Source organism: Hydra viridissima, unplaced genomic scaffold (assembly GCF_058129835.1).
Source record: "Hydra viridissima isolate aposymbiotic clone 2 unplaced genomic scaffold, HvirCarnegie_v1 scaffold_1, whole genome shotgun sequence".
NCBI classification, from domain to species: domain Eukaryota; kingdom Metazoa; phylum Cnidaria; class Hydrozoa; order Anthoathecata; family Hydridae; genus Hydra; species Hydra viridissima.
In genome coordinates, this window is record NW_028324300.1 from 15,457,993 (window position 1) to 15,483,044 (window position 25,052).

The 25,052-nt window shown below is 29.3% G+C and overlaps 3 protein-coding genes across 3 annotated transcripts; 1 reads left to right on the plus strand and 2 right to left on the minus strand.

Annotated features, from left to right (window-relative positions):
* The first annotated feature begins 408 nt into the window (after positions 1-408).
* LOC149893540 (uncharacterized) lies at positions 409-16,204 on the plus strand. The gene is made up of 4 exons (XM_090095054.1): positions 409-550; positions 9,477-11,911; positions 14,061-14,195; positions 15,532-16,204. Exons 1-4 carry the CDS (start codon positions 519-521, stop codon positions 15,624-15,626), a joined length of 2,697 nt encoding a protein of 898 aa, XP_089951180.1. The 5' UTR covers positions 409-518; the 3' UTR covers positions 15,627-16,204.
* On the minus strand, positions 2,668-4,880 carry LOC149893541 (uncharacterized). Its single transcript, XM_090095060.1, has one exon. It carries the CDS (start codon positions 4,544-4,546, stop codon positions 2,762-2,764), a length of 1,785 nt encoding a protein of 594 aa, XP_089951186.1. The 5' UTR covers positions 4,547-4,880; the 3' UTR covers positions 2,668-2,761.
* Positions 16,205-23,252: 7,048 nt separating the features above from the next.
* Positions 23,253-24,565, minus strand: LOC145183031 (uncharacterized). Its single transcript, XM_090068749.1, has 2 exons — positions 23,771-24,565; positions 23,253-23,717 (listed from the first exon to the last, which is right to left on the minus strand). The coding sequence occupies exons 1-2, from the start codon at positions 24,563-24,565 to the stop codon at positions 23,253-23,255; spliced, it is 1,260 nt and encodes a 419-aa protein (XP_089924875.1).
* Between the last annotated feature and the right edge of the window lie 487 nt (positions 24,566-25,052).

Consider the following 25,052-nt stretch of genomic DNA (forward strand, 5'->3'; position numbering starts at 1 on the left):
ATGATGTAATCGAAATTATCTCAAAATAGTTTTTTTTAAATTTAATAAAAATTATGTATTATGCTATAACCGCTCTTGACCATGGACCTTAAAATTATCAGTGACTAAAGTACTCTATAGTGAGTTGTCGTCTAACCGAACTGCCGTAACATTAGGTCTACCGCTTATGAAAGAAATTTAATTCCACTATTTCCAAAACGTTTTAAGATAACTTCATTAACGCAATTAAAAAACTATAATTAAAGCTCTCTGGAGTTCAATTAAGTTCTAATTAAAGCTTGTTTTCTGGTATTTAAAACATGTTGTTTAGACTGTCTTCATGCATCTCGAATCTTTTATCTGCACCGGAACCGCATTTAAGTTTGCTTTTATTACAATTTCTTAAACGCGCATGTCCATGATATGATTATGCGCAATTTGAATTTAACATACACTTAATGCATTCGTCAATCAGCGTATGTTAAATTCAAGTTCATTTCAGCTCATAAGATAACAGCTTTCACGAAACTGACTGAATTATGAACTTCTATTACATCACCTGCATTGCAATGTAAGTTAATATTTAGATGTTAGATTACTTGTAAACTATGCGAAAATTCAGTTTAACGAAAGTAGAACAAAAGCCAAACAGACAAGGAAATAATTTAGTTGAGCCTAAAACTAAACTTAACCTAAGACCAAGCTCGGCTTAAAGTTGGTCTGAGCCTAAAGTTACGTCAACCGTATAATGTCAACCCTAATAACATCAATTTATAACGATAAGGTGAATAAAGCTTAAGCGTATAATAAATACTGTTAGAATAATCAAAATGCTTTCTTTTAGCAATGCAACCCTGTTTTAAATTTAATTGAAGTAGGATGTCAATTGCGTGACAAAATTATTAAACTACCGAGCGACAATGAATCAAAACCGATTGAGAACAAAACATTTCTTTGCTTCGAAATTAGTTTTTAACGTTTTTTTGATGATGATTAAAGAGTATGGACTTACAATAAAAAACAACGCTGATGTCGTGGTTATCAGAAACCATGATGGATTAACATGCGGAATAAGCTTTTGTTGTTAAAAATGAATTTTGAAGCTTGGATTAATGCATAACATTTCATGGCGGATTAAACATGCAGTCAAGCAGTTCGAAAATGAATGAACAAGCTAAATTTATTATCCGACTTCTTTAACGTAGCATTTGTATACTTATCGCTAAACGCTTATTTCATTGAACTGCATCAAAACAGCGTCGTACTAAAACGTATTTTAATAAAAATAAAAAACAATTTTATAGCAATAATAAACAATTATTGTTAACATTATTTTATGGGGCATGATAAATTAATCTAATAAAAGAAATAAAAGTGCATATCATTTAGCCAGCCCATCAATTTCAACTGATATCTGATAAGGAGTTGAACTTTTTTTTGATTGTCTTTTTCCAAACTCTTAGTGCCACCCAGAAAATCATTTTCCAAACAACTTTAATAGTTTTTTGATGATAGACCAAAATGAATGCATTTCCAATTTCTCCTCTTGATATTGGTTTTCATATTGGAAACCGAACTACCTGTTTTACTCCTGGTTGATAAGTTTTTACACTTTTAATGAATCCGCTAGCTGTTTATAATATATAAGATATCTGGTATTAATTAAAGACACTTAAAATGCTGATTATCTACTGGAAGAATACTCTGACATCAATGTTCAAAATACCAAAAACTTTCAAGGGTTACTTATTGCTTATGAACATGTGGAAAAATTTTTTTTGCATAGAATTTAGGAAATATCCTCAAAAGTGGATAACATTTCACTATATATATATATATATATATATATATATATATATATATATATATATATATATATATATATATATATATTCTGTGTCGCAAATCAATTAACTTTTGCTCAAAGGTAATGAAAACGGGTTTTATTTTGCTTTTGTTTTTAAAAACGTCGCGCACAACGCTACATTCCTAATATGATATATAAATACTTGCTGCAAGCGGTAAAAGTATAGCTTTCTGCATCTTTCTAGAGTTTTCTTGAACCTCCTGAACTTAAGGTGGTTCACCTATAAAAAAAAGGCACTTAATTAAAAAAATTTTTTTTTTCTATGTTAGATGATTTTTGTACAAAATATATTCAGCTTTCTTATTGTGAAAAAAAAAAAGTTTAAAATATATTTTAGTTTTTTTGTTATTAAGGTGGCTCACCCCCTCTAAATCTAACTTTTTATTTATAAAGGTTAAAAACTTGTTTTTTATTTTTTATATAAGGAAATTCTATTAAAACTTTAACTTCTTAAAAGAAAAATGAAATTTCCATTTTTTGATGCTGAGTCAGCATAATTTGTCTAAAATCTTACCTTAGCTAAAACAATGATATCTTGAGTAAAATTTGCACTGAATACACCATATTTTGCCAAATGGTAGCTAAATAGTTGCTCCAGGGCTGGAACTAAAATTTTTTTCAAATGTTAAAAAAAACTAAAATGGCAGCAATAAAGGTGCAGAAATTGATTTAGTGCCTGTGTCAGTCTAACAAACTACATTCAAACTAATTTATTTATGCTTAAAATGTTATAATTCTAGTCCCAGCCCTCATAAATAAGTTAATCAACATACTGTGAAAATTTGAAGATAAAAGCTTTAACCAAACTGAAGATATTAACGTTTTCGTAAGAAAAATATATTAAAATAAAAGTCTTAAAAAACACATTTAAAAAAAAAAAACATAAAAACAAAAAGTTTTTTTTATAAAAAGTTACTAAAAACTGCCACTAGCATAAGATTTCATATCATCATTCTCCTTGTCAATGTCTAAATAACCTTTGTTTATTGATCTTATATGTTTTCTTCGTGTTTTACTAACATCAGTCGATTTTCTTGACATATTTGATAGTCGGTTTTTATCTTTTTTGAAAGCTCCTTTTTCAAAATAAACACCTCCAGAAAACCCAAGCATTTTAAAAATGCAACTTAAAGAAGAAAATCCATCATTGTAATTTAAAATAGAAGAATAAACAGATATTTCAAGAATTTTCCTTGCAGTAAAAGTAGTTTTAGGGCATCGCTGCCATATCAAACCATTAAATGACTCATTGCAGTTTTGTGTCATCCCATGTAAACACTTTCTTAGCATTTCAGGGTTTGATAATTCTTGAAAAATAGGTTTAATTTCCTCCATAATTGTTACAGGTAAATCTATTTTTTGTCTATAGCTTGTTTCACCCGTAACTTTATCTGATTGCCATTTGCACCAACTGCTTTTCCCTTTTAAACAAAATTGATGACGAGTGAATTCATATGGAAAGTTTGTACAATGGTAAAGTACAGCTATTACAGAATTTCTCATACTCAGTAGGTTATTTTTATTTTGTCTTATAGCCATTCCAACAAAGTTCTGCATTGTGTTAATAGTTTTATTGGTCAACCTTCCTTTTCCGGATATTTTTAAGCCATCGCTTAACAACCTGCCTTTAAAATCTTTAATTTTTTGACGCAAACGAGAGCCTACTCTTTTCTGATAATGGCCAATACATTCTAGCTTTTCAATAACATAATCACCGTATGGTTTACTTTTAACAACATTAGAAAATGAACTTGAGTCACCATCTCCAAGGTACTTAGTATATCTTAAATTATACTTTTGTCTGGACGAATGGAATATTTCTTGAGCTCCAGCAGCTTCCATTGACCCTGCTGAGCCAAAATGATTTACTTGACAAGTGTGTGTAGCTTTCCAATATTCAAAATCAATAGGATTATTAATTCTTCTATGTACTTCACACTGCATACAAAACTTAGATAAAGAACAAACATCAATCACCTTTTTATTTTCATGCGAAAGACCAGCAACAACACCATTTAGGGAGGAGTACCCACGACGTTGCCATGTTCCATCTATTGATATGCCACAGTCAATAATTTCATCATCAGAAGCATTTGCATTTATAATTTCCCTTAGTTCTGATACAGCAGCTTTCATACTCTGAGAACTGCTTTCTTTATAAACTTTATGTAGTTTATTGTTTGTAATATTATAACTGTGATTCGTAAGAGGTGGAGGCATATTCATTATAGCAGTAAAAGTAGACATAGCTTCTCTACCACGTCCAATTTCACGAAATGCCATAGCAGCACGTAAATTTATTTCATATGGTTTTGAACTAGAAACACTTTGATTTACAGATGGTGATGAATAAAATGTACTTTCAAAGTCACAGTTTGAACATTGTATTATAATTCCAATAGAAAATCCCATACGTATAGATTCATTATGAAAAAAAGTTAGCTTGCTATTACACTCACTGCATGTGGAATACTGTTCAAATATATTTTTAATAATTCTAAAGTTACAAATAAAGAAAAAATTGTCAACTTCGGAATCACAATTTGTTGCAGCACTAAAGTTATGTTTTTTCTTAAGCTTTGATGCACTTGTTGTTTCTGATTTCCTGCTACAACCATTTCCTTCCTCTGCTCTCCTTGTATACCTATTTCCATGATATTTTCTCTTTAAATTTCTAATTTTATTCCTTTTGTTCGCCATATCCAGATAGATAGTTTTCAGTTAAATTACATTGAATTAATGATACAGAGCACATTTTTAAGAAATATTACATTTTACAGAACAGCAGAAAAGCATAATAGATCTAACATTGAAAAATAGTTCAAAACTTTAAGTTAAAACCTTCAAGAAGTAATGAATAAATTTGTTGTTTACACCGTTGCTATGGCGTTGCTAAGGAGTAGGAAACTGTATTAACCACAATAACGGTATTTTTTGTTACTTTTTAAGCATATAATAGTAAAAATATATTATGAATTTTGTACTTCGATGCTTAATATATTCGATGCTTTGTACTTCGATGCAAAAAAAAAAAAAAAAATTTTTTTTTTGACTTTTAATGGGGGTGAGCCACCTTAAACAAAATCTTGTACTATGTAGTTTTAAAACGCATAGCAACGCACATAGCAACATACTGGCAACCAAAAAATTATTTATATCATCCTATCCTTAACTCATTTAAATTATATTTTTTGAAATATGAATGTTATGTATACTTTGCTTTATTTGTTATGCAAATTATGAACACTTTTAGTCATGCTTTCAAGTAACAAAAGCACATTTTTTAAGATTAAAAAATATAAAAGCTGTTCTTTGAGTTGCTTTGAGTTTCATATCAGCTTAATATATATTTGTTATACAAACGTTTCGTGCTAGGAATATGGAGATTGTAAAACTTTCTAACAAACAGAACTTTGTGCGTTTAAAAAAGAAAAAGTTTCATGGAAATCAATTCACACTTGTTCAACTTGTAATTGTCTAAAACTATAAAAATAATTTTAAAACTTGATTTACTTGATTTTTAGTTTTTACAATTTTTCAGAAGTTCAAAACATTGCAATTTTAGTTAAACACCTGCTTTTGACTTGAAATTTTCACAGTTTGTTCATTATAGTTAAGAGATTCATTTATGCCATGGATTTATAATACTGATAATGGGAAATATTATTTTTAAGCAATGTAACACGCAATAATGTTGATATTTAGTGCAATCTTTAAAAAAAATAATAATATCATTACACAGGAGCATGTATTTTTAAAAACCATGGCACAAATGAGAGATAAGGTAGTTTAGAACCAGTATGTAAATTTTTGGCACTATCTGATGTAAACATTTCTAGTTGTCCTGTGATGAAATTTTCATTTTTTTACACTAAAGTGTACAAAAAAGTATGGATAATCGAGGCAAATTACTTTCAACTTTTTTTTTTCAATTCTTCAATATTTATTTTATTATATGAAAAAAAATTATCTTGGTAGAGCTTATTTTTATCAAAAAAATTTTTTTATAGGTGAACCACTTTAAGGCAGTTTTCTGGAATGTTCTGGATGTTTTTAGAAATCTCTGGAACTTTCTAGCTCTTTCTCGAGTCTTTTAGAAGTTTATGAAAATTAGCAAGATTTATAGTACACAAGCTGTTTGATAGAGCAACGCTAATAATAATCGCAATTGTTTTTCAGAAATATATCTAAGTACTATTTTCATTTATAATGTCATGTAAGAAAAGTGCTTTGGACGAAAATGATTTGGAAGAAGAATTTCAAACGATTTCATGAGTAACATAGAAGAAGAAGAAGTGTTCCACTTAAAGAGAAATCATTGGAAAATATCAGCAGGATAAAATATATAATATAAAATATCACTCAAATATATATAATATAAAATATCTACAAATATAAATATCTATAAATTATAAATATAAATATCTATAATAACAAATATAAATATCTACAAATACAAATATCTATAAATTATATTATAATATAATATATTATAATATAGTATAATATATATAATATAAAATATCACTCAAAGTCCAAGCTGTTGGTCGCTATCTGTTTCTGGGGGAATCCACCAAAAGTAGACGGGAACGCTGTAAACCAAATTGGGAAAAAGAAGTATCAAGCTTATGGTAAAAGAAACTAATTTTTCCAAATTTATCAACTCAAACTGTACACGCAAAATTGGATCAAGTGCTAAAGACCTATAAAAATATATTTCACTCAATGAAGTTTTTGACATCAAAAAAAAAAAAAAAAAAAAGGCGAATGGCTCTGCAGTAAGACTAAAGGTTGTATAATCTTCAAATAGAAAGCAAAGGAGAGGTTGGGAATACAACTGGGAAGACTGCAAGATCAAAAACTATCCACCCATCACAGAGATGTTCAAGAAAAAAGTACAAGAAAATCAAAACTGCAACCAAGTTAGCAACATCTTCAAAGTTTTCAACGAGAAAAGCAACAACCATTTGTCGGCAGTTATCTCAAGATGGGATCGAAGTTCAAACATCTTCACAATCTGCGATATTCAGATTGACTATTAAAGAAGCTGTTAAACTTAAAGAAGAAATGAAGAGAACATTTTCAAAACTGGTCACTGCATTTTGATGCTAAACGTATTAATCACCAGGAATATCAATTCTCAGTGTTAAAGAATGAACAAAGACAAGTTAAAGTAGAAGTACTAGACCTACCAGACGGAAAAGCAGATACTGTTGTCAAAGGCATAACAGCCGTTTTCGATCAATACAAATTACGGAAGAATATAAAGATGATTGTAGCAGACAGTCCGAATGAAAACATTGGAAAGAAAGATGGGATCGTTACTCAGTTACAAAAACCCTTTTTCTAAAGAACCGGGAAGAACCTTAATTTATTGGTTGTTAGCACCATTTCTTTGCCGAGTTCTTTGCGTAGTTATGCACTAAGAACTTTGAAACAACACGCCACTAAACATACAATATCTTTTTCTGGAACTTGTAAATAACCACAAACAGATCAGGATGAATTTCAAGAATGATAAAGAAGTGATTACAAAAACAGCAGGATGGCGCAATGACATAAAATTTTTATTTCATTTAACACGAGTTTTACAGTTTTTTGGAAAATCTAGAGTATTTCCAAAATTAACGTTTCAGAAAATACTACACTTAAGTGATGCAAGATCAAATTCCCGAGCGATGCGAGCTCTTTTGGCATTCATACTTCTGCCAGAGAAAAAAGACTCAGTACTTGATGTTTGTAAATTCATCTCTTATGCATGATCAGACCATTTGTTTACTGACTAAATGTATAATTCAGATGATTATCAGAAGCTATGTGGCAGTTTTCAGGTTCACGAGAAAGAGTTAAACTCTGTGAAAATGTTTCGGAGTCAGGAACCACCGAGACTGGAAGCACCCTGAACAAATGAGTGTGCAGAACGAGCAATTAATTGTTTTCAAGAACTTTTCGACGTCTGCAAAAAGAAAGCGAACTTTAAGCTTAGATTTATTTGGTCTAAGAAAGCATAAGAATTGCATACTATACTTTTAATAAGAATGTGAAGTATTTAATCTATACTTCACATTCTTCTTCGTTTGAAGCAGTAGCTTTTCGTTCTTACAAAATTGATATTTTAGCTTGTAATCTTATCATTATATGTTATTTAGTGTGTTGCGCTGTAAAAATAAACTGTTTAAAAACTACATAAGTACTCTCCTTTTATAAAAACTAAAATAAAAATTTCGATTGTGTAGTTCTTTATACGGATATGAACATTATCAACAAGAAAATAAATGTCTTTTTTGAGTTTTGAACAAATGTTCATTGATCTATGAACCAGAGATATAAGATTACAAAAACGTTCCAAGTATAAATATGTATGTATGTATGTATGTATGTATGTATGTATGTATGTATGTATGTATGTATGTATGTATGTATGTATGTATGTATGTATGTATGTATGTATGTATGTATGTATGTATGTATGTATGTATGTATGTATGTATGTATGTATGTATGTATGTATGTATGTATGTATGTATGTATGTATGTATGTATGTATGTATGTATGTATGTATGTATGTATGTATGTATGTATGTATGTATGTATGTATGTATGTATGTATGTATGTATGTATGTATGTATGTATGTATGTATGTATGTATGTATGTATGTATGTATGTATGTATGTATGTATGTATGTATGTATGTATGTATGTATGTATGTATGTATATATATATATATATATATATATATATATATATATATATATATATATATATATATATATATATATATGTAACACACACACACATATATTCTACAAAACCATAGTTTCAGAAAACTATTTAACTTAGAACAAAAAGCAATTTCATTAATAAATTTTTATTTTCAGCAGAATAAAAAATACCATTCATATAAACTATTTTGCATAACTGATCCTTGCTAACATGATGAATGGAAGTCATAGATTGATCAGGAAAACGATTTTCAGCTCAAGAGTGACTGGTAGAAAAAGATCCGAACTTCATTGGTTAAAAATTTAATCTAAATCTCAAGGTCAAGAAAAAATTTCCTTGAAGATTCGTTTTTGAGTTCTCTGCGAACGAGTCTTACCACATAAAAACGGTGGTTAGTTGCAAAACAGAAGTCAGCTCGTGTCTTTTATAGTGAGTACTTATCCAAGTTTTGTAAATTGTGGCATCTTTTTACTTGAGATGCCTAAAGTTAAAAAACTTGCTTAAGTGTTTACTGCGTTAGATATGTGGTTTTCAACATTTAAGTTCGTCTGTAGAATCCTCAATAACCTGTTGGAGTCAGAGAAGACAATAAAGCTGGTAATGATCTAAAAAGCTCTCCATAACACTAATAAATAATAAATCATTTTGAAAAACTAAAAGTGGAAATAAATTAACAAACAAAATAAGAATTAAATAAAATACAACTAAACCAAAACAAAACTTTAGTAAGCAAAACTAAAATACAAATTTCTGAAAAAAAAAAAGGAGCTTTTTTTATATTTCCGATTACTCAAAATAATCGAATAATATTTCTGCATCATTTATTTGTTATGAAAGTTTACATGTTTGCCAATTAAAAGTTTTTATTGTGAAATTATCTTATTACCAATCTCATCTGTTTAGAATTCAGTTATTAAAACACGATGCAAAAGCGAGTCCAACAAATTGCATTTTCATCTCAAATACTGACACAGTTTGTGAATACACTTCAAAAGCTGAACTATCAAACGAAATCCCATCTAACATTACAGATCTTACTTTACCTTTTGACTTGTTCATTGACCCATCTGGTGTGTTTAAATCGTTACCTTCTTTAAGAATTCTTCGCTTTAGTTCAGGTTCTATAATTACACTTCCATCGAGCTTATTTAGTTCATTAACCTCATTGACCGAACTTTATCTAAATAACACTCATATATCCAGTCTTTCGTCTAATGCGTTCAAGTCATTAACTTCACTAAAAACTCTTAAATTATCATCAAATCAAATTAGCAGCCTTCCGCCTGATTTATTTAATTCATTAACTTCATTAACATTTCTTGATTTATCTAAGAACCAAATATCCAGTCTTCCTTCAGACGTATTCAACTCATCAACTTCATTATCTGTTCTTGATTTATCTGGCAACCAAATATCCAGTCTTCCATCAGACGTATTCAACTCATCAACTTCATTAACTATTCTTAATTTATCTAGGAACCAAATATCCAGTCTTCCTCCTGATGTTTTCAAGGCATTAACTTCATTAGCAACCCTCCAACTAACTTCCAACCAATTATCCAGCCTTCCCACTGACATATTCCATTCATCAACTGTTTTAAGGTCTCTTGATCTATCTTTAAACCAAATATCCAGTCTGCCATCAGGCGTTTTCAACTCATTAACTTCATTATCATTTCTTGATTTATCTAGCAACCTATTATCCAGTCTTCCATCAGACGTATTCAACTCATCAACTTCATTAACTATTCTTGATTTATCTAGCAACCAAATATCCAGTCTTCCTCCTGATGTTTTCAAGGCATTAACTTCATTAGCGACCCTCAAACTAACTTCCAACCAATTATCCAGCCTTCCCTCTGACGTATTCAACTCATCAACTGTTTTAAGGTCTCTTGATCTATCTTTAAACCAAATGTCCAGTCTGCCATCAGGCGTTTTCAACTCATTAACTTCATTATCATTTCTTGATTTATCTAGCAACCAAATATCCAGTCTTCCGTCTGATGTATTCAAATCTTTAACTTCAATAGCGAGCATCCATTTATCTTTAAACCAAATTTCAACTCTTCCGTCTGACGTATTCAACTCATCAACTTTTTTAACGTCGCTTGATTTATCTTCTAACCAAATATCCAGTCTTCCGTCTGACGTATTCAACTCATTAACTTCATTAGAATTTCTTAGTTTGAGTTCTAACAAAATATCCAGTGTTCCATCTAATTTATACAGACCATTAAAATCATTAGCGACCCTCCAATTATCTTCTAACCAAATATCCAATCTTTCTTCTGACACATTCGACTCTTTAACTTCATTAACTTTCCTTGATTTAAGGTCCAACCAAATATCCAATCTTCCTTCTGATGTATTCAAGCCTTTAACTTCAATAGTGAGCATCCATTTATCTTTCAACCAAATTTCAAATCTTCCGTCTGACGTATTCAACTCATCAACTTTTTTAACGTCGCTTGATTTATCTTCTAACCAAATATCAAGCCTTCCGTCTAACATATTCGACTCATTAACTTCATTAAATTTTCTTAGTTTAGGTTCTAACCAAATATCCAGTCTTCCGCCAGATGTCTTTAACTCTTTAACTTCATTAAAAATTCTTACTTTAAGTTTTAACCTTATATCCAGTCTTCCATCTAACATATTCAAATCATTAACTTCATTAGAGAGCCTCTATTTAATTTCCAATCAAATATCCAGTCTTCCGTCTGATATATTCAACTCATTAACTTCATTAACAGTTGTTGATTTGTCGTTCAATAAAATTTTCAGTCTTCCGTCTAACATTTTCAACTCATCTACTTCATTAACATTTCTTAGTTTAAGATCCAATCGATTATCCAGTCTTCCATCTAAAGTTTTTAAGTTATTGACTTCATTAAAGATTCTTAATTTATATTTGAACCAAATATCCATTCTTCCGTCTGACTTATTCAACTCATTAACTTCATTAACAGATCTTGATTTATCTTTAAACCAAATTTCCAGTCTTCCATTTGACGTATTCAACTCATTAACTTCATTGAAACGGCTTTATTTGACATCTAATAACTTATCTATTGTTCCGTCAAACTTTTTACAGACATTAACTTCATTAGTATATCTTGATTTACAATACAATCAAATAAATAGCCTACCTTCTGACACATTCCAAATGACAACTTCGTTAGATAGTCTTCTTTTGAATGGCAATCCCTTAAACTGTGATTGTGACCTTGCAAAGATAAGTGAGTTACTGCAATCTAGAACATCAACAATTTCTGGATATTGCCTCAATAATACAAATGGAATGTTTATTGAGCTGACACAGCTAAGAGAAAAAGGTACTTTTCATGAATGAAATAATTTATATATATATATATATATATATAATTGTTTTATCCAAACTTAATAAATAAATTTTCTCCTAATTAATAAATAAAAATGTTTTATTCTTAGTTTAACACATTTTTCAAAATGAATCTCTAACTATAGTAAAATAACATGTCACCAAGTAATGCATACTTATTTTAAATTTAAAAGTTTATAAATAAATAGCTTCTAGACCCAATCGTCGAGTATTTAGGAAAAAATTGAAAAAACCAACTTTTGAAATAGAGAGTCAAAAAAGTTTTTTTGTCTTTCCTGTAAAATCAGAATTTGTGGACTTGTTGCCGCAAATTCTTTTTTTTTGTAAAATCAGAATTTTTGGACTTTTGTCACAAAGGTCTGGAAAATTTTCAAATCTGCTGCTCGCGATATGAAAATGTTTAGAACTTTTACATTTTATTTACTCAGTGAAAAACAAGCAAAATAAGCTACTTTGCTATTTTACTGCTTTTTTGATCAGTTTCTTTCTCTTAAATTTTTTAAAGCATTAAGCAAATCTATAAATTAATTATAAATATTTTAGTCGATGTATTGTTAATGAGTAGCATAGTAAAGAATGTAACTAATAAGTAAAAAGTAACAAAAAGTATATATATACATATATATATATATATATATATATATATATATGTTTTTAATAATTTTAGTATAAATAATTATCTTTGTATATTATGAGGAATAAAAACAAAAGAAATTATAAGCAAAGGTTTTTTAAAATCCATTTAAAGTCGTATCCATTCCAATACATTTTTTTTTTGAACGATGAAAGGTGCAAGACAGCCGAAACACAAGGTGGACATGCACAACTGGATGAAAAGTAATGCAATTGCACATTTATAAGTAGAACTTGTATTTATAATGACGAGTGGAACTTCAATTGTATTTACACAGATAAACTTAAGATAATTCAATATGTATGGTTTGCGACATTTCTGTAACGCTTTTACATATCAGGACTTGAGACAAACCTGAATTAAAAGAAAGCTAGCAAAACCTGTTCAGAGTCCCATGACTCACAGATCAAAATAAAATCACTAAACGATCTTGTTGAATTTAAGTCATCGTCTGCACTAAAACACCACCTGATGTTAGAAACATCAGCGGATTTATGAAAAGAAAATGGCCGAGAAACTCTTTAGAGAGAAAAAATAAGTAAAATTGGAAATAGATACTTTGAAAGTAATAGGTACAGAAAAAAAATCATATATTAGAAGCGGTCTTTAACGATATGAAGAGAAGATTTTAAGTTGTTGGGACATGTTTCAAAGAAAGCATTAGGGACACAAACATTTTAGGAGAGGAAATCTTTAATTAAGATCGAGTTTAGTTATTTGTTCTTGTAAAGTATTAAAAAAATATATATTCAGTAGCACATTTGAAAAAACTTAACTCCCACTGTAAATTAAGAGAAAGGCTTATAATAATTATTTGTAAAATAAAATTATATGTTTTTAGTCAAGAGTGAGTAAAAGTTTATTATCTACGTTGAGGTTTTATTGTTGAAGTTTAAAGTTAATCTAAAGTTGAAGAATTCAACTATATACTAATAAACGAAACACACATGAACCATGCACTAGTCATTCGCAAACAACTAGACACACTGGGGGCAACTCAAAAAAAAAACCTTCCTACTACCTTTAAAATCTCCCATTTTCTCCATTTTTCTTCTCTATTGATAGATATGTTTGAGTTGAGTAAAGTTAAAACTTACGTTTACAATTTCTTTTTTGTTCCTCACATTACACTAAGAATATCCATAAAGTGCTATATTTCAGAATTACTTTGATTTAATTGCCTCGCTAAATGTACATTTTGGAATAAGTTATACCTCTTTTCTGGTATTAGTCAAAATTACATTTCAAAAGTTACTAGTAAACCAATGAAACTTAATTTCTTGTATAAAGTATAAAGTTAAATAGGCTTATTTATTTGTTTATATGTCTTTGAATGCATGTTAAAAATTTAATAGTACAAGAAATCAATATTTTACAAAAGTAATATCATAACAAATGTAATTACTTTAAAGATTTTAATTGCTTTTTAAAAAATTTCTTTCGTTCTTCTAGCGGCACTATGTAAAGCTTTGTTTTGTATTTTATAAAGAAATGTGCAAGTTACTACCGTACAGCTGCTCACCAAATGCCAACATTATTTATTTGAATGGCTATTACAGTTGCATTTGTAAGAACGGTTACCAAGCAAACTCGGGATTTGAGACATTTACACAAAAGTGTAAAGGTTACTTTTTTCTTAGTTTTTTTATACTTTACCAATTTTTAACTTACACTGCTCCTCAAAATGATAAGTCCATCTTTTTTCGTCTTTATATACGAACTTTCATTTTTTTGCAAAATTATGGATGCTAAGCAAGTCCAAATTATCAATTTCGGTTAAATGTTTGTCCCACGGTCCCAATACAATTGCTTTTTGGTTTTACTGGTTGCTTAGAAACTCAACGGTATGCACAACACTACGCACAATGGCCGGCAATGTTTCCCCAACTGCCGTAAGCTCTGACTTCGGTAACTGGCAACAAAGTAAAGCTAAAACGGCCTCAGCCAGCGCTCGTTAAATTTAAAACGAGTGGTTACAACTTAGCGAGCTTAGAGTGGCAGTTTTAAAGCAAAGGTTTTGGGATATATTTCGGCGTAAATTTATCTCTGACAAATGTAAGACAGAAATTTCAGGTTAACTTGCATAAAAGAAGCTCAAAAGTATTTGAAATATTACGATTGTTTAAGAAATCTTGCTCGTGAGTTTGTTATAAAACTATAAAGAACTAAGATTTTTGAACTTAACTTTACAGAGTACAAGACATCGTTAGATTTGTTAGAATATGTAGATTTAGATTTTGTATGTCGAAAAATCAAACAGTTCCTTCACGCCAAATGTTTGTTGTTTCGGTTTATATCTTTAAAATTAAATTGTAACAAAATATATGCCACAGATGATACTAATTTCTTTATTCATCTATATGACATTTGAACTCCTTAGTGTCTTAGTTGAAACTATTTCTCTTCTGATTTCATTTTCTCATGAAATGAAGATAAGATAACATAACGCTGTAGTTAAGTCAGTTGCTAAAATGTGAAATGTTAACAAGTGACAATATTGCCGAAATCTTGTGTCAAAGTTACAAGGCTTTCTCTATTAAAAATGATCATGAATTGTTATTCATGTAAACGTTGTGTCTGTTTGAAATAATGTCGAAAAAGATATAGTGAACAGGCTTGTTCTCTGTTGTTAACTAACGCTTACCTTCTTTTCGCAAAAATGGGAAATACCTGCTTCAAATTCATGAATTTTCGAAGAACTAGTGACTCAAAAATCTTCAATAAATATTTACTAACGATTTTCAAAGTCTTCTTCTGTGATTGTAAGTCAGGTTGCACGTACAATGTTATAGTACCGTAATAAATATCTAAAAAAGAAAATTTAGCGGAAGATAATTTTTAGCATTCATAAGTTTATAAATTTCAACTTTTTATGAATTAAAATTGACTTTTTTTTTTAAACGACTGCGTGATTGTTTTTAACTTTTTACCTCCCTTTTTTTTTTTCTTTTTGTTTTCAGAAGACAGAAACATTGCATTCAGGAGAGTGTATAAAATTGTGGCTGGGCTTAGAAAAAAAGGGTGTTTCTTTCTTCATAAGAAGTGTTCCTTCTGAAAAGCTGTTGTAGAGTTGCGGTTGTTGTGTTGGAGGAGTTCACGCATTGAAGTCAAATGAAATCAAAAGCTTTGTGGTTATCACTAAAGAGTTATCTTTATTTTTGTTTTTGTCACAACAATTTTTAACACAGTTTCGTAAGCATTCTGTTACATTCCTATGAACTTTTTCTGGAAGAACAGTGAAAACTAGTAAAAAGTAGCTGTCGCTTAGTTCACTGGTATTAAATGGTCTTTTCTACGACTAAGTGGAGTATAACGAAGAAGAATGTAAAATGGTAACAGATTAAGCTTATAAACGACATTTTGAACAAGTATCAATAATTTTTTTAATTAAATATCAATATAGTGCACAGATAATACCTTCATAAGAAAAGAATAAACTTTTATTTCCATATTTTACCTCAAAGAGCAAGTTAAAGAAAATATAAGAACTTCGTTCATGATTTTGGAACAGTGGATCACACTGACGTCGATTTATAGAAGCATGCAACATTTATTTGTTAGCAGAAACATGTGTAAATATAATATGAAGAAACTATGCAATTGTATTGATTACGCATACATAATTCTATTTCATTAGTTGCTTTTTTTAAACACTTTTGCAAGTCTTTTAAGTTTTATATAACTATAATAACTTAATAAATTGTAATCTGTCAAACATCACAATGGTAATACAAGCTGCAGAATGGACCAAAAAGTAACCTAGCAGCGCCAATAGCAGCTCATTGTTTTAGAGGTTTTAAAAAACTAACAATTTCTTACAAGAATGAAAATGCCTAGGTTTGCCAAACATCTTCTTTAATGGGCTTAAAAAGATTCGTCAAGTTTCCCTAAAGTAAGGAGTAAAAATTGATACTTAAAAAACTTTTTTACATGAATAATGTAATTGGTAGTTGACAGATTTACTTTTCATTGACTTATTTTTCATTGACCTTATTACGAGCCGAAGCCAGGATTATCGTTTTGTTCCCTCCTGAATCTTTCTCATTTCTTTTTTGCTCCCCTAACTTTTTTTCGAAAAAAATATTCATAATTACCTGAAAATGAATTTTCAATTGAAAAATAATCCTAATTTTACTACTTTAACTTTTTATTTTACTTTTTATTTGCAAAATGTTAAAGTAGTTTAAGCTACAAAACGTTAAAGTAGTTTAAGCTATTTAACCTTTAGTGAAACTCTATCTATTCCAACTCTAAAGATGGCTCTGAAAGGATACAATCTACAAAGAGAGCAAATTCCTTCAACGAGTCTGGTAACATCATCTATATACACAAAATCTTTCAACACTGAGTTCTCAAGTTCATCTTTCTTGCCATTTAAGAAAGCAAATTTTTTGTAATTGTAAAACTTTTCTAGAGCATGAGACTGCTTCTTGCAGTCTCATGCTTTAGAAAATTGTAGCAATTGATAATCAATATCAGCCCTATCAAATTTCATTCTGATGGCTTTTATAACTAACATTATAATCTTCAGGATATTTTGCTCTCACCACAAACCTAAGTTAGTATTTGTCATCCTCATTAATTACAACCTATTTAGAAGCCAATTTTGAATGAATTGGTATGTGTAATCAACCTTTATATGGATTGTTTTTGACAGTGTGAACTTTAAGAGATATTATTGACTTAAATAACCTAGCACTACCATTTACATTAAATTTTGAAAAATGTTCTATAATACGATAATTCATAGCATCATACAAGTCATTTAAACCTTCAGATTTTAAAATGAGTTCTGTTTCAGAATGAAATTCAGCACATGTTTTTTATAAATTCATCAAGCATTTCATTTGGTTTTTTCATTTTACATTTTAGAACCATCTTCAGGTTTACTATCGTGTTGCCATCCAGACAGCATCATCAAATATTTCACCATTATTTCGTTGTACTAAATAAGAGTTTGGAATAAAAACATTTACAAAATTTTTCAAGGCATAGATTTCCTTTTTTAATGTTAATACTCATGAAAGCTTCTCTTGTTTGTTTTACTTTTTGTATACATTTTTAAATCTGCTTTTTGAACAATTATAGGTCATGATTATTATCTTTTCTCTTTTTATTTTTTATTTCATTGTCAACATCATTATGCGTTTTTGATCTCTTTATAACAAATGCTCTTGTTCTATAATTGTAATACTCCTCACAATGGTCCTGAAATAGAATAAAATGGGCCATTGTGTGGAGCACTACAAAAATCTTCTGTAAGTCTAATCATCTTTAAATTTTGGAGCACCAGCTTTGGCAAGAACAGAGAGAGCACTAAATCAAAGTAATGGTAAGACAAGCCTTGCAACTTTTGGTAAAAAGTAGATTCAAGTCCAGCTAGCAAACTTAAAAATCTGCGCTTATAATTTTAGCATTATAAGCAACTTGAGTTTTGCTAATTATAATTGCGACGTTATTTTTTTTTCATTTGTGAACTTATAAAGTCAATTACATTTTTATTTTCATCTAGATTCTTCATTTTCTTCATAACTTAAACTAATACTCACGGTACCATTTAATTTGACAACGTCTTAAATTTTTTTCTTTTTGCTGATCAGAAATTCTAACTTTTACATTGGTATATCTCATTTTATTATGATACAATTGAATGCCGTTAACTCGGACCCTGGATAAGTTGGACTTTTATTAATTCGGACGGAATTTCAATTCTCCTTGCACATTCGCTGTCAACTTACTGTAAAATCATCCGCTTAAGTCGTACCCTGGTTAAGTCGGACCATTCGCTAATTCGTACTGTTTTTTGGGGTCCCTTCGGCAAAAAACTTCGCTTAACTAGGACGTTTATTTTGATATTGCATATAAGTGCGTATAATAACAAAACTTCCAATACTTCAATCAAAATTCCAAACTTTACACGCTCGAAAATAAAATACTTTTGCGTCAAATATAATTAAACATAGCTAAGCATTTTCACGGAGAGCTTTCGATTTAGTTAAGCTTCGATTAAATTCTATTTGTTAATAACTATTACATTAAATGTTTAAAAATATCAATTAAAATTCAAAACTTAGAACGTTCGAAAATTAGCTACTTTTGTGTCGTTTCAAATAGCTTTGAATACTTCAAAGCTGTTTGAAGAAGAATTGTGCGACTTTTTTTGTTTATAGTAGATATGATATATATAAAAATATATATTTCACATAAGATTATATTGTTCAATATATATGCACATAATACTAGTATTTATATATCGAGGAAAATTCGATAAGTCTCGAAATCTCATAAAGCCGGACATTTTCAAAAAGTCCGACTTAACGAGAGCTTTGTTTAATTCGAACATTCGCAAAGTCGGACAAAAAAGATATACCTCTTCAGAGTCCGAGTTAACGGGATTCTACTATATTAAATCTTTCAATTTTTGAAAAAACAGGTCGATTTGTTTTTAGTTTTCTAGAAATAACTTTTTAAATATAAGTCTTACTAGAAAACGTCACAGAATAAACATTGTTTGAAATTAAATTCTGCATCTTTTAATGTAAAATCTATGCTCATTGAATAAATATAAAACATTTTACGAAGAATTGAAGGATTTTTAACCTTAGAAATTATAGAATTTTTCTGAGGTCTTTTACATAACCTCAAGTGGGTAGGTTAAAACTGCGAACTACATGGTTTTTTCTGATAAATCTTCATGTTGGATCAAACACAAAGTAATTGTAGAAGACACTTTTATCTTTAAGTTTCGGACCACCTTAATACAAACCATATCGTAAAAGTAAATCTAGGTGAAGAATATTAAAGCCTTTTTAAAATACTTTTATCAAGATTTTTAGATGGAGTAACAAGATTAGCTGACAGGATTAAAATATCAATAAGTCTTCATCATCTGTTTTAACATCTATTATGAAGCTTAATTGTATTTCTTCATTGTTAGGTATACTGCTGATGTTACCTTCATTTTTCATAAGATTTATTGTAAGTAGATGACATTCATAACTGCTATGATTTTAAAAATCTTTCTTACTGTGAGTAAAAAAAACACCGAGAATTTATTTACAAATCAAAAAAATCTTTATTTTTTCTTCTAAATTCATTTCATATCCTTCAAAGTAGTCCTCCCACGGATGCAATACACTTGTTCCAACGCTTTTTCTAATTTTCAAAATGCGCTGCAAAGTCTTCTTCTGGTATAGTCTTCTACTCCTTCTTCATTTTGGTTTCATTTTTCTTTTTTTGGTTTCATTTTTTTTTTTCATTTTTGGTCTTATCTATCAATTCAAAACGCTATCCATGGGGGCCCACATAAGTGCACCCCAAAATTCATTCTTGTACCCCAAAATTCATTCTTGTCACCTTCACCAAATAAAACAGTTCGTGGTTGATACTGCTATATTTCCACTAACCTCTGTGGAGCATCTTCACCACCAGTTGCTGCAGTGTAAAGAACAGGTTTCTAAACACTACTATCCAAAAACTGAATGTAATAAAAGTTAGATAATACATGCTTTTGATATTGCTTAGATAACTATTTTCTGGGTTTAACACATATCAATAGGCTTTATGATTGACTCAAAAAAGGCGTATACAAGGTCAGGCATGTAACATACTTCCTTCTTTTATTAATTTTTATTTTAACATTCTCGTTAGTATTGCAGTATTGTTAATGTTTATTTAAAAACCTTGTAAATGAAATGGGTTTAGACATCCAAGACTGAAATTTGTTTAGAATTTCTATTTGATGCTTATGATGATAATAACTTGCTGATATTAGTAATAAGCTGATAGTGCTTTTTCTTTGAAACGTCTGAGTGCATTTAACAGCAAAAATTTTAAGATATATTATTGATTTAAATGACCAAGCACTTTTGTATTAAACTTTGTAAAATTATAAATAATGTGATGCGTCATACAAGTTTCAAACAAGTTTCAAACAAGTTATTTTCAAACAAGTAAATTTCAAATAAGTAAATTTCAAACAAGTAAATTTCAAACAAGTCGTTTAAATCTGTAGCTTTTAAATTTAGTTTTATTTCAAAATGAAGTTTAGCATCTATTTTCTACAAATTCATCAAGCATTTCATCTAATTTTTTTATTATACATTTTTGAACCATCTTCGCCTTTTTTTTTTGTTTTGTCATCCAGAAAACGTTCTACTATTGATCTTATAGAATTGAAAAAAATTTCAGCATTGTCACATATTACACCATTATTTCGTTGTAACCATCTGTTATAAAAGCATTTTTAACAGACTTTTCAAAGCAGATTTTTTTTTTAAATGTTAATTCTCATGAAAGCTTCTTTTGTTTATTTTGCTTTTGTATGTTTGTTTTGCTCTTTGTATGTATTGCTTTTTTTTCTTATGTTTGTTTTGCTTTTTATTTTTTTAACCTTTTTCCTGAGCAATTGAATATCAATTGGTGTCTTTTCTCTTTGTTATTTTTATTTCATTATCAACATCATCTAATTACTAATATCAGTCATTAACCTTCGATTTTTCTGATACCTTGTCTCATTTCTTTTTACCATTTGATATTTTTGGTATGTTTGAGAAGATTGACGATACTTTAGGTGCATCATCGAATGCTATTAAATCATCTACCTTACGCTGGACTGCACTGGTTGCATCTAATATTTAACCACCTCAGGCTTTTTTCATTTTGACTAGTTATAAAATTTATTTTAGCCGCATATTTTAATTTCTTCATTGTTGACAATTTATTGACAGGCTTATTGGTTTTCATCTCTTTGTAGCTACAGCTCTAATCTAAAATTATAGTACTCCACACATTGGTCCATTTATTTGTGAAATAGAACTGAATGAACTATTGTGTGGAGCACTACAACAATATTTTTTGCTTTTCCCATTAAAAAATTCTAACTTTTACATGGTTGTATCACATTTTATTTTAATACAATAAAATTATAATAAAAAATTATTTAGCGCTAAAAGAGCTTTTGTGCCAAGCACTAAATAGTCTTTGACGATACATTTTTCTATATCTATAAGATATATGATATCCTCTTCAACTTTTTTTAAAATCTGATTTAGCTCCTAAATAATATTAAATGTATCATTTTTTGTTTTTACATTACCTTTGACAGAATTCTTTGTTTCTGCTAGAGACCCACTTAATTCTAAATTAGTTTCAGTAAGATATTTTGAAATCTAATTTAAAGAAGCATTCCTTTTACTTTTACTGTTTAACTTGTTAACATAAACATAAAGTTTGTTTTATTTTCATTCTCGTTTCAGAAATTTATACCATTTGATTAACATACTTCTGATCATAATTCCGCTTTATGTGCTTATGATACATATATCATAAGCACATAAAGCGGAAAATTTTTTCGTTTAGTCATACAAAGTTAAGAAAATTAATATCTCTTGAACGTTCATATGATCTCTTTTCTTACTTTGAATTATATTTATTTGATAGTTTTTTTTGTTTTCTATAATTATTTAATGCAGAATTCAATTTCTAGAGCAAATATACTTTATGTATAAAAATATATATAAAATATTTTTATTAGTACGGAGAACCTATCTAGTTCTAGAAGTGGTAATCAACTATTTTTTTTATAAAATTTGAAAACACTATTCAACTCTTTTTAAGTAATGCACTATTTTTGTGATTTGAAAGAGCTACCTTTAAAGTTTAACTCTTCAGACATGAAAAAAAATTCAAATCTAAAAATGGTACTTATAGATGTTTTCTTCAACAGAATTGAAATCTTTTCTAAGTAGTTTCTAAGTATATGTTAAGATGAAGAATCTTCACTATACACGCACAAATCTCTATGTTTAGATTCTGTAACTTAAGTATTTCTATCCCTTCTCAGTTCAGAATGATATACTTCTAATAAATTTCTAAAAACTTCCGATTCTTACTCTTTTCTATACAAATTTAGTTATTTAGTTCAACTTCTGGCCAAAATACATTGAGTAAAAGCGGGTCAAACCGATCATCGAACAATAAAAATCACGTAACTTCATTATTTTTTAAAATTTTTAAACTATTTTTTTTATATAACATAAAAAATACCAACAAGCACATTATTTGTTAATGTTTTTTTTTTTTTAATTGTATTTACTGTATGAAAACTAGAAGAAAAAAAAAGATCGCTTTTGGCAGAAACTCTGTTAAAACCGATCAATGTAAAATACATTTAATGTATTTAACATTTTATATGTATATATGTATATACTTTTATATATTTTTTATATAGCATACAGAAATAATAAAAGACTTAACGTTTACATTTTTTACAACAAAAAAAATCTGAACCCGTTATATACTTTTTTGGCAAACATGTATTGTTGCAGAGCCAAGTATTGCAATTTGGATTCTTGCATGACGTCATGTCCGAATGTAATTCTTTTTTACACTTTCTGCATTTCATAACTTTTCTAATTTTGGCTAAAGGTTTTGTTATCGGCTCTATATTTTGAGCTATTTATTTTTCAGCAGGGTTTGGCAATGGCATTATAAGTTTGCAGATGGTTTTACGCTTTTTAGCTTGTTTTTCAGCAAATTTGAGTTGCTTAACTTCTGCTCTTTTTTTGAGATGTTCTGCAACGCCGTGTTCTGTAATACATTGGCCAGCAATTTTTGGAATATTAGGTTGCCTCGATTTTTTTACAAGAGGTTGACTTTTTTCTTGAAAAAAACTCTTTAGCTAATTTTCCATTTCGATTTTCATTCTCTCATGTAGTGCTCTGTATTTGTCGAACCTCGAAGCTGCTGCTGCTGGTTCAAAAGATAATGCTAAAGACTTTATTGTTCGCAATGGCGTTGAAGACGTTGGTTGATTAAACGTTTCGGAGATAGTTAATGCCTGTTGATTCATTTTGTTTAGTGGAAATAACCCAGTATATTCAAAACCAGCAACAGCGTGAAAACCTGTAAAACACTTACCGCTCTCATACATCTGTATGAGCAACGTAGGAAAACTTTCTTTATCTAAGTTTTTGCATTTTGAGTCTTTGTAATATTTGGTAAAAACTGCCTTCCACACTTGCTTAACACGGCAATAGACACCTCTGTCCAGTGTCTGAAAAATGAAAGATGAGTGGGCTGGTAGACAAATCAAAGTTATATTGTTTTCCCGACATAGCAATATAGCTGCGAAACTGACGTGAGACTTAAGATGAAAAATATGAGTACCACTAATAGCTTGACATTCTATATACACACCTCCTTCAACCATTCAATAAATGTGTCATGCTCCATCCAACCAGATTTAGAAATTGAACATTTGGTGCCAGTCGAACCACCTAAAGCCCACTCAGCTCTAAAGTTTCGTTTTGCTTTGTATACCACGAATGGTAGTGTAAAGTATCCATTAGCATTGCAGCAATTGTTCACTGTATAATGGATTTTTTCATTGTTACCAGTGAGTTTCAAAACTTGCTTTGCACCTTTTCGACATACTACAGTTGCTTTGCCTTGATCACCACAGAAACCTGCTTCATTGCAATTCCAAATGTGACAACCATACGTTATGCCAGACAACTGATATTGTTTAGTGACAACTTCAAAATAATTATCAATTATTTCTTGCGTACAAGAAAAGACTCTGGCAGATGCTAAAGTGTGAGTTTTTCTTGCGGAAATTTCTTTAGACCATCGGTTTATAAATGCATAAAACCAGTCTTTGCCAGGCCTGCCCTTTTTAAACAGGCCTGATTGATTTGTACGAAGAAGGTAACCGCATACGAAGTCCATTACATGATTTTGTGTTAAACCATTACCCCAATCACATAGGGACTTAAACGCATGCACCATAATTGATTCTGTTTGGTGTGAAAGTACGGTTGTTGATCCTGATCCCTTGAAGCTAGCATTGTTGTTGTTCTTGCGACCTATTAGAGTTGAGAATGAAATGCCATATTTGAATGCAGCTTTTCTGATTGAAGTATTTTTTTCTTTTATATCATTTAACGCAGCTTCTATATCTTCTTCATTGAATGACTTTTTTTTTGTTGTCATCTTGAAAGTGAATAATTAATAAATATCATTGAGCCATTTTTGTAAAATAACTATATATAGGAAGAACACGGAACTAACACATGAGAAAATCCAATAATTTAATTTACCTAAGTACCTAATTTAAAAATTCATATACTACTTAATAAAGGAATTTAAAGTAAATATGTGAATGATCGGTTTTACCAGAAAAAGTTTAATATTAATTTTTCTTACTTTTTTGTCTAATTTTTAATCATAAAACGAAAAAAAATTATGAAATCGGCATTAAAATTAAATTTCCTACAAGATATTACGATAGCAAATAAAAGAAAAAAGCAAATTTTTACGACTCTCTTTTAAACTTTTATAAAAATAAAATGACTGAAAAATGACTTGGATTTTATTTTGACACATTTGAATAGAGAAGATGATTCTCTTTCTTCTGGTGTTTTTATTTTTTAAATATTCTTATCAGTTCCGGTTTTATTTAAAATAGAATGATCGGTTT

What these genes read in the sequence shown, in the direction of transcription:
- LOC149893540 (XM_090095054.1), top strand. Translation starts at nt 519, where the DNA reads ATGAACTTCTATTACATCACCTGCATTGCAAT. An exon ending in GACACAGCTAAGAGAAAAAG is followed by an intron (nt 11,912 to 14,060) that starts GTACTTTTCATG and finishes TATTTTATAAAG; the next exon opens with AAATGTGCAAGTTACTACCG. An exon ending in ATTTACACAAAAGTGTAAAG is followed by an intron (nt 14,196 to 15,531) that starts GTTACTTTTTTC and finishes TTTTGTTTTCAG; the next exon opens with AAGACAGAAACATTGCATTC.
- LOC149893541 (XM_090095060.1), bottom strand. Translation starts at nt 4,546, where the DNA reads ATGGCGAACAAAAGGAATAAAATTAGAAATTTAAAGAGAAAATATCAT.
- LOC145183031 (XM_090068749.1), bottom strand. Translation starts at nt 24,565, where the DNA reads ATGACAACAAAAAAAAAGTCATTCAATGAAGAAGATATAGAAGCTGCG. An exon ending in TTATTGAATGGTTGAAGGAG is followed by an intron (nt 23,718 to 23,770) that starts GTGTGTATATAG and finishes TTTCATCTTAAG; the next exon opens with TCTCACGTCAGTTTCGCAGC.